The following is a 10,508-nucleotide window of genomic DNA, read 5'->3' as shown; positions in this document are numbered from 1 at the left end:
GCAAATACACATTTAGCAAGTTTGTTACAGAGAGTACAAATGTGTTCAGACCAGTTTAAGTGACTATCGATTAGAATACCAAGAAATTTGGTGGAAGTATAATTACAGCTGTTGTTTAAGGCTCTCGAATCAAAATTAAGAGTTACAGTTTTTGTTTCATTCAGTAAGAGATCATTCGCAGAGAACCATGTTTTGGCTTGATTCATAATTGCCTCAAGGGCAATTTCGGGATCCTCCCGTCTATCAATTCTAGCACTGATTGTAGTATCGTCAGCAAAGAGAACTGTTGCTGTATTATGGTAGGTAATAGAAGACGTCATATCGTTGATATAAATTAGGAAGAGTAATGGTCCCAAAACTGATCCTTGAGGCACGCCCCTCATTATTTCAAGGGGATTACTTCTTACATTATTACATTCAACAGTCTGAGTTCTGTTGCATAAGTAAGAGGAGAATAGGTCAAGCGTGTTTCCCCGAATACCATAATAATTGAGTTTACTCAATAAAGTTGAGTGATCAACACAATCAAATGCTGCTGATAAGTCAGTGAATAATCCTATACAATGTTGATTGTTTTCAAAGCAATTTTCAATAAATTTGGTTAAAGAAAGAATAGCATCAGAAGTTGAAACACCTTTTCTGAATCCAAACTGTTGAGGTATTATTGTATTAAACATATTAAGATAACTGTTTAAGTTACTATAGATTGCTATTTCAAAGATCTTTGAAAACGAAGGTAGTATTGATATTTGTCTGAAATTTATTGGTTGAGATGGATCTCCTTTCTTATAAATAGGGGTGATTTTAGCTTTTTTTAGTTTAGTAGGAAAGTGACCTTGTGATATACAGGAGTTTATTATATCAGCCAGGGGATCAATAATCCATAATACACATTTTTTTATAATAAAAATATTTATACCATCAAGATCTTCAGTTTTTTTATTTTTAAGACCGTTTATTATTACTCTCACATCATCTGGAGTGACTGGTTTAATGAATAGAGACTGTGCAGAATTAAGTTTCATATTAGAGAGTAAAGTTTCAGAGTCAATCGGGGATTTAGGTATTTTCTGAATCATTCTGTCAGCATTTTCTACAAAAAAAGAGTTTAACCTGTCTACAGATATGTCATTGGGATAAACCTTTTTTTGGGTTCTGCCAGCTTCACGATTTATAACTTGCCATACAGCTTTGTTATAATTATTTGATTCATCCAAGAATTTTTGATTATGAGCTTGTTTAGCTGATATTAATAGAAGATTGTACACTCTTTTGTACTCATTGTAAGCTTCTTTATTATTATCAGATGGATATTTTTTACAGTAAGAGTGCAGAAAGAGCAATCTGTTTTTTGCAGCAGTCACTTCAGCTGTAACCCATTTTTTAGAAATATTTTTACGTTTTTTATTTGGACCAATGAAGCAAATATTATAGTAATATAAAAATGTTTCATAAAACGCATTATATTTATCCTCGCTCGAGACTGCATTATAGGAGTCCCGCCACTTTTCAGCTTTCAGGTAATTAATTAGCATTTCAATGTTGCCTTTGCTATAGTTTTTACTTTTAATATATTGTGTTAGGGATTTATCATAATCACACACATAATTCATTTGCTGACCGTAGTGATCCGACAAGCCAATATCGATTATATTGACGTCAGAATAATTGAAGTTAGCAAAGATATTGTCAAGACATTTACCTCTATTATTTTGAAATCTAGTATTCAGAAACACAACTTGATTTAGACCATATGTTGAGAATAACTGTTTTACTTTGCTGCTATTGTTATCATTTACATCCAAGAAGTTCACATTAAAATCTCCCGCAAGAAGTATTCGGTTTTTAAAATTTGACTTATAAGATTCAGCAATGTCAAGAGCATTTACCATAATTCGTAGAAATTCATCAACATTTTGGCAGAATGTTGATCTATAAATTGCAATTACTATTAATTCTAATTGTTTTATATAACAAGCTGCTAGTTCACTTACTCTTTCTTTTGACAGCTCAGTAATTTTATGTAGATCAACACAATCAAATGTTTCATGAACAAATATGCATGCACCCCCATTTTTGAAAGAAGATCTGCAGAAACAACTTACCATTTCAAAACCAGTTATATTATAATAAGATTTCTCATAATTATTTAACCAATGCTCAGTGATACAAACTATTTTCAAGTTGTCATTTTGACTAACAAACCTATCAATTTCTAGTATTTTATTTCTTATACATTGTGTATTGAGATGGAAAATTGAGATACATTTGTGTGATTGTACTTTTGGACTTAATTGATCTATAATTCTGTTATCATCTCATGCCGGCGTTGGTGGTTTGACCAATCAACCGACAACTGCGGTAGCCAAAATCTGGGAAACTTTCCTTGAATGTCATCGGAAAATGAATCCACGTTTCTGCTGATGCATAACAAATTGAAACGGCTGTCTACCAGTGGCTCCATCAACGAAATAAAACATCGAAATATTCATCTCTTCCAGCTACCTATACCATAGGTTCTGGTAAATGCCTGCCGGAAAACAACTACTTCCCCGGTTAACACCACGCTGGACATTGACAAGATTGTCTCACAGAGGTTAGTTTCGCAGATGTTTCTCGTTCATCCAGCAGCAGGACCATGTTGAAATTATTTGAGTAGATCACCTACAGACCAGTTTCGAGGTGTCACCTCTTATCAGTGCAGGAAAGGTCCGACCCAAACAGCACCTAGAATTTGATCAGTTTCAAAGCGGCTCAACTGCATGTATGAAACCTTCGTCTAAGAGAATGATTGTTGACTAGTAACAGCTCCATCCCGTGACCAAAGTCCCAATCAGGAAAAAAACGTCCCTTGTACTAATAATCCGAGAATAAACCGTGTCTGAAGACTGTAGCGAGGAGAGATATATGCGTACTAGAATATAAATACTTTGAAACAAAATTTCGAAATATTTATCTGTCTGATATAATTCAGTATCCAGCGTGGCATTAGCCGGGGAATTAGTTGTTTTTCGGCAGGCATTCACCAGAACCTACGATGTAGGTAGTTGTGAGAGATGAATACTTCGAGATTTTATTTTGAAACATTTATTTTCTAAAAACTGTTATTGTTGATGAGTAAGAATTTTTTTTAATGAAACAACGTGGTAAAGCAGATATAAACAATTTTAATTTCCAAAGCAAATACAAAGCTATATAAAAGTATGCAACAGTCTGAATTATATTCTCATTCCTTCACATACACTTAAATCTCTTGATAGGATAACTTATAAATATAGTTGAGACATATACGACAATAACACTAGCCGACTATAAGTCAATATTATTCAATAGATATTTTATTTACGTTATTTAGATTTAGAGTACTTAATAATTCTTAGATCTTCTTATGGTGAATAGATACATATAAGATACTTAGTACGGCTTTCTCACGTTTCGAAATAACGTGGAAACAGTTTTCGTGTTGCTAATAAATTAATTGTCTTCAGTCTAACTTACTCCCACACAACACTGTAAATCCATGAGGTATCCCTCAGTGGACTTGAAATGGATATCTGTTGGTGGATATGACATGAATAGGAAACCCAGTGGATTTCCATCAGATGTCTGTGTTAACTGGGCTTATTAGTGATACCAAGCAAGTATTTAAAACAAAACGTGTTCAAAACAGTTTCCAAATTTGCAAGACTGGAAAAATTATTGGCAAAAATAGCAAAAAGACGATTTTCTTTGTATTTCTGCACATTTGAATTGCTTGCTTGCTTCGCTATTGCATCAAATTTACAACATATAACCGCATATATACTTTGAAATAGCATATAAAACGTGTTTTTCACAAAATTATAAAGTTGGTAAAATATCTGCGGTTACTAAAATGAAGACTTACATATTAATAATATTATTTGTCGTGATAATTAAACATTTGAAATGAAGTAAACTAAACAGGACCACAAAATCTACATCTACATCTTCTGTAATACATCCAATTAGTTAAAATTTAAGAATCTTTGCATTGATATACATACAATGTATTACAAAAAACGAACAGCGAACAAGAATAAAATACAATGATTAAAATAACAGCTTATATACAATAATTGTACTACGCGAGTACAATTGAGAGTAATTTCTTAAGGATGGAATAAAAACAATAAATAAAATTGTTTGTGAAATTCGGGAGAATTTTCTACTAGTCACGCAGGTGGAAAATCTACTGCTCCTTCTTCTCCTCTGATTTCTTTCCCATTGGAATAGCTGCCTTTATTCTGAAAATATTATATAAAAAATTATTCGAGGGTAATAAACAGCTTATTGACAGTCTAACTCAACCTTATTTTTATAAACTGTAATGAACAAAAAAAAGATCTAAGAGACAAGTAATGAAAAGTTATGCATGAAGCACTTTTTTTCTAGAACATATTCATTGAGCATGAATTTATCAGTTTGATAGGTTTCAATATTACATCTGTTTCGATATGTTGAAATGCTATATCCACAATGAATTCTAAACCATTTCAACTTATGAAGAAGCAGTGGTTTCAAGTGTTATCTGGCTTTTCGATAATAGTAATGAGGAAACCTAAAATATTTTCCTTTCAGAATTAACACTGGTATCCAATGGAATAAACTCCATGACGATGGCGCTGAAGGGTGATTTGTAATTTTGCGACATACTGGCTGAACGACTTCTTGAAGATCCTAACCTATGTTTCATCCATGAACCAACATTTTCGTTCAACGGGTTAGTCAACAGATATAATTGTAGATTTTGGGCAGATATAATCCATATATGATGAGAGAGTTCTATGCTCAAGATTTTGCATGTTTGGTCCCATGCAAAATGATTACATTTTCATCTCGTTGTTGGAACATTGGATGGTGAGACTTACCGAGACTATGATAGATCTACAAATAACATATATTTTGGAGAATGAAAATAATTTTGATGAAGACCATGTTATATTCTAACAAGACAGTGTATTTTACTTGAAACTGTTTTGTTGTCTGAAAAATATAGTTCTTGTTGGCAACTATTTTAGAAAATACAATTAATGATGATCTGAAACTTTTTGATAAATGACTCCACTCAAATTTTCTTTCAGTTGACCTAAATAAAACTGAATTTATTACGTTTCATCAAAAAAATAAGCAAGATATTACAATAAATATTTCTATAAAGAATACACAAATAAAACAAACTATGCAAATGAAGTACCTTGGTGTTCATGTTGACAATAAATTGAAATGGGATACACATATTGACAAACTTATTTCGCATATGTCAAAAACTGAAACCAGAAATAGCAAAAAATTTTTTGTTCTCACATATTCTTGGCCGGATTAAATATTTATTGAATAAATGGGGATCATGCTGTAAAAATACCTTCAAAATTTTCATTGATTATAAGAATGCATTAAAAGTACTGTATCGTCTTCAATATGACATTCCAACTAACCAACTGTATTCAATAACAAACACATTTTCTTCAGAAGAAAATTTCATAATAGACTTAAAATTGCTTATTCAGTGATCAATGAAAAATTTAATCTAACCTCATATTGAAAAGAGAAATTAAAATTTCTGTTTTTTACCACTTTTAATTGTAACTAACGTTACTGCAGTTTCGTCCTTAGTTTGAGACATTCTCAAACTAATACAATAAACTGACAATGATTCATTACATTTGCCAATGTATATCATTCAGGTACTTGATTGAGTACCTGAATTTACAGTTCACAATGCAGATGTGTCAATTCAAAAACCGGAGAGTAAATCGATTTGATATTTAACAGGTTACACCCGCAATGTTTATGCTTGTAACAAAGCACAGATTAATATATCCTCACGTCAAACAACCAGAAATCAAAAAATGGGTAACGCTAACATATTTTGGAAAAAGAACAGAAATAATCGCAGGTTTCTTCAGAAAAAACAATGTGGAAGTAGCATTCAGACCACATGCCGGATTATCTCATTTCCTTTTCAATGCCTAAGATAAGGTCGACAAGTTGGAAAAATCTGGAGTGATTAAGCTTAAGACAGACTAGGAAAAAATTATTCGACATTTTCAAACCATTCCTTGGCATGCAACCACAAGTTTCTGAATCTAAACGATACGGAAATTCTGCACTATGCAAGGAAGGGTTGCAAACTCAAGTATTTAGAATCCTTGGAAATTTACAAGCATAAACATTGCGGGTGCAACCTCTTAAATGATCAAATCGATTTACTCTCCGGTTTTTGAATTGACACATCTGCATTGTGAACTGTAAATTCAGGTACTCAATCAAGTACCTGAATGATATATATTGGCGAATGTAATGAATCATTGTTAGTTTATTGTATTAGTTTGAGAATGTCTCAAACTAAGGACGAAACTGCAGTAACGTTAGTTACAATTAAAAGTGGTAAAAAACATAGAAATTTCCATTTCTCTTTTCATTATGATCTCTTACCACGTAGTAACGGCTACATCCATCCATTTATAACCTCATATTGCCTAATCACATAAAAAAGTGTGAAAATATAGTAAAATTCAAAAATTTATCAAAAGAATTTATACTTCAGGAAAGAAACTAGGATAAATAGAATATATTCTTTTTGTGAAAAACCAATTTCATTTCTTTGTTTACTGATTTCTCAGTTTAAATGTCTCTTACCAGAATAAGTCTGTCGACTATTCATGATCTTATATAAAAATTATTTATACAGTGCATTTCTTTTAATGTCCCTCCCCCCTTTTAATTTTTGAACGGGTCAACTCAAAAAATTGAAATTTGGGATAATGAAATAAATGCATGAATACTTTATTTTGAAGTGAAATTGACAGATGAAATTTTCAAGATGGCGACTGGGCGCCATCTGGGAAGAAAATTAAATGGAAAAGGGATCTTGTGACACATCTTTTTGAAGCTCCTGACAAATGCTCCACAACCCTAGAATATAATGTCAATATCTTCAATTACTACAAAATGCCGGAACTTTTATAATTGCCTGAATACATTGACATTTAACTACATAATATGAGGTAATAAGCTTGAGGTCAGTTCAGAAAATGCTCGAAATGGTTGCCTTGAACTTCTTGACATATGAACAGCCTATCCGATATTTCACGCTGAACATTTTCGAACACAGTTACTTCAATATCTACAAATATTTATTATTCTCTGCCGTGTATCCAATATTGAAGCAGGTTCAGTTTCGTACACCTTTTGCTTTCAAACAGCTCCATAAAAAAAGTCCGAAGTGTCAACTCTGGCGAGCGGGTTGGCCATTTTGTAGGACCTCGATGGCCAATCCAACGACTGGGAAAAGTAGTATCCAAATAGTTTCTTACTTGTCTGGAATAATGTGGTGGTGCTCCATCTTGTTGGATTACAATATCCATATCGAATTCATTAGGATTCGCTTCGACGATTTCAGTGATGAGAGGGTCAACATAGTTTCCAGCATATTCAAATACAGTTCCCCTGTTAAATTTTGATCAATAAATAGAGATCCTACAATATGGTTTCCCAATACTCCTGTAAAACCGAAAACTAAATGAGAATACTCTAACTGAACAATGATGTTCATTGTCGTACTGACATTTTTTGTCGTTTTTATAAACAAAAAATAACTTAACAAACCTTATGGGGTTGTTGGAATTGCCATATGGCAGATAAAAAGGAATATTTCTAGAAATATCGATATTAATGTGTTTGTCTTCAGGAAATTATTAAATGTTTCGCAATTTTGTAGTAGGTGAAGATATCGACTTCATATTCTAGGGTTGTGAAGTATTCGTCAGGAGCTTCAAAATGGTGTCTCACAAGACCCCCTTTCCATTAAATTTTTTTTACAGATGATGCCCAGTCGCCATCTTGAAAGTTTCATCTGTCAATTACACTTCAAAATAAAGTATTCATGCATTAATTTCTGTATCCGAAATATGATATCTCAAAATCAGCATGGATTTGTCAATAATCGCTCAACAGTGTCAAATCTGATATTTATCACTCAATATATCGCAGAGGCGCTAGATGACCATAGTCAAGTAGATGTCATCTATACAGATTTTGCAAAAGCATTCGACAGAGTGGATCACACCATTCTATTAAATAAATTGAGTGCAATTGGCTTTACTGAAAATGCAAGAGATTTTATAGAATCTTATTTATCAAACAGAAAGCAGTATGTTTCATATAACGGATTCAATTCCGACATTTACCTAGCATCATCTGGCGTTCCTCAAGGATCAAATTTGGGACCACTTCTATTTTTAATATTTGTGAATGATCTATGTAAGAATTTAATATGTGAAAGGTTGTGCTTTGCTGATGATTTGAAGATTTTTCTATTGTGAATGATACGAATGTCTGCTTAAATCTGCAGAAACAATTGGATTATATTCAAAATTGGTGCAATATTAACAAGTTATGTCTTAACGTTAGAAAATGCAAAGTTCTGAGTTATACTAGAAAAATTGCATCAATACACTATACTTACAAGGTTGAGAATACTCAACTGGAACGATGTACCACAATCAAGGATTTAGGTGTTATTTTTGACAAAGAGTTGAATTTCATAGAAAACACAACCTTAAAAGTCTCCCAAGCCCTGAAGACATACGGTTTCATAATGAGAAATTGTAGAAATTTCACCAACATCAAAGCATTGAAACTACTGTATTTTTCTAATGTACGATCAAAACTTGAATATGCTAGTATTGTCTGGTCCCCTTTTTACGAGTGTCATAAAGCAGCCATTGAGGGCGTTCAAAAAAGATTTTTGAAATTTCTCATCTTCAAAATAGATGGTACATATCCTGAAAGGGGAACAAACAATGAGGAATTATGCACGAGGGTCAATATTGACAGCTTAGAGTGCAGAAGAAATTGTGCATTTGTTATATTTTTGTATAAAATCTTGAATGGCCTTATTGACTCTCCCAGTCTGCTCAGCCTGATTAATATCAATGTTCCTTCATATTTTTCTCGAAATCATGCAACTTTCAAACTTCCAAGAATAAGAACAAATATGCAATTGAAATCTCCACTTTATATAATGTGTAGTGAATTCAATAAAATTAGCAATCGAATTGACATTCATTCGTGTTCCATCAAGGAACTCATCTCGGTGATGAAAAATTAAACAGCATTGTTATATCGATATTTCGTTAATTTTTTATATGTTATTTTAATTATTGTTTAATCTACTAAATATTATTATTAATTTACTCATACACACCATTTTATGTTTTGTTATTCTTTAATATTGTCCTGTAAATGGGAAACTGTTGGACAATAAAGGCTATTATTATTATTATTATTATCCCAAATTTCAATTTTTTGAGTTGACCCGTTTGAAAAATAAAAGTTGGGGGGCATTATAAAAAGAATCCATTGTATATGTGTAGGTCTAAATAAAATTTATTCCACTTTGTCAAATTATTCGAACATTCTTGTTTTATATGTTTTCATTATTAGAATCATAAGAAAATACGAATATGTATGTTGAATCGTAGTGAATATATAACATGTATGTAAATAAATAAAATAAATATAAAACTTACTTGGTTGTGATTTCCGCTAATTTAGTCCTCACGATTTCCAAATTGGCATCAATTTGAGTTTTATTCGTTTCGTAAACTTTTGGAAGTGAGAAAAGTGCGACCCATGCTAAAAAAAAAAAAAGGATCAAAAATTAATAAAGCTGCATCCAGTTCCAGTATGTTATAAACTTTTATATTCAATTCTCAAATACTCACCGATAATAATCAAGGTCATTCCATTGAACCAAGCTCCCAAGTACGTGAGCGTCCACAGCAAAACTCCAAACTTGATGGAATCTACGAGATCTTCGACCAAGAACAACCTACGGAGTTCAACGACGGCAGCATTCACATGGGCAACGATCACCTCAGAGATTTCCTTAACCTTGTCCTGGGGCAGAGACATATCCATCTCCAAAAAGTCCTTGAATGGATGTCCATCTCCGGTTTTTTGTACTGCCTGCACTACATTCTTGTAGATCCTGAACGCTATGGTTAGGCTCAGAGCTAAGAGCGAAAGGTATGCCACCACGCTGATGAGGGAGAAGTAGGTGAGAGATAAGAGGACTAAAAGAACTCCTCCGAAGACGGGTCCAGATTTTTTAGGGTCGCGCCAGTAGATTAAACTTTCCACTGAAAAAAAAAACATTGTGTTATATTCTGATATAACAGTTGGACTGAAAAACTTGTAGGGTTACATAAAAAAATATTCAATATAGTTCAATTTTTCGGTACCGTTTTTCGACGATTTACATCGTCGCTAAATTTCTTTCCAGCGAGCATTCTCTGAGAACATAAAAAAGTAGCTGGGGGGCAGATCCGGAGAATACAGTGGATGCGGATACAATTTGAAGTCCAATTCGTGCAATTTTGTCATTGTTCTCATTGATTTGTGACACGGTGCATTTTCTTGATGAAACAGTTTTTTTCTCGAAATGGGGGCGTTTTTCCACGATTTACTCCTTCAATCGATAC

At 32.8% G+C, this 10,508-nt stretch overlaps 1 protein-coding gene across 7 annotated transcripts in view; it reads right to left on the bottom strand.

Annotated features, from left to right (window-relative positions):
- Positions 1 to 3,147: 3,147 nt before the first annotated feature.
- Rtnl1 (reticulon) overlaps positions 3,148 to 10,508 on the bottom strand; it is a 56,712-nt gene continuing 49,351 nt past the window's right edge. For all 7 annotated transcript variants that reach the window (XM_023169884.2, XM_074174402.1, XM_023169886.2 and 4 more), the window contains 3 exons: positions 9,750 to 10,166; positions 9,555 to 9,660; positions 3,148 to 4,265 (listed from right to left, as the gene is read on the bottom strand). In XM_023169884.2, coding sequence (XP_023025652.2) covers positions 4,211 to 4,265; positions 9,555 to 9,660; positions 9,750 to 10,166 — 578 coding nt within the window. In that variant the 3' untranslated portion in view covers positions 3,148 to 4,210. The remainder of the gene's footprint in view (positions 4,266 to 9,554; positions 9,661 to 9,749; positions 10,167 to 10,508) is intronic.

This window comes from Leptinotarsa decemlineata, unplaced genomic scaffold (assembly GCF_025532065.1).
Source record: "Leptinotarsa decemlineata unplaced genomic scaffold, Ldec_3_MD MMD2_tig00000576_RagTag_RagTag, whole genome shotgun sequence".
Lineage (NCBI taxonomy): Eukaryota > Metazoa > Arthropoda > Insecta > Coleoptera > Chrysomelidae > Leptinotarsa > Leptinotarsa decemlineata.
This window is presented reverse-complemented; position numbering and strand designations above follow the sequence as displayed.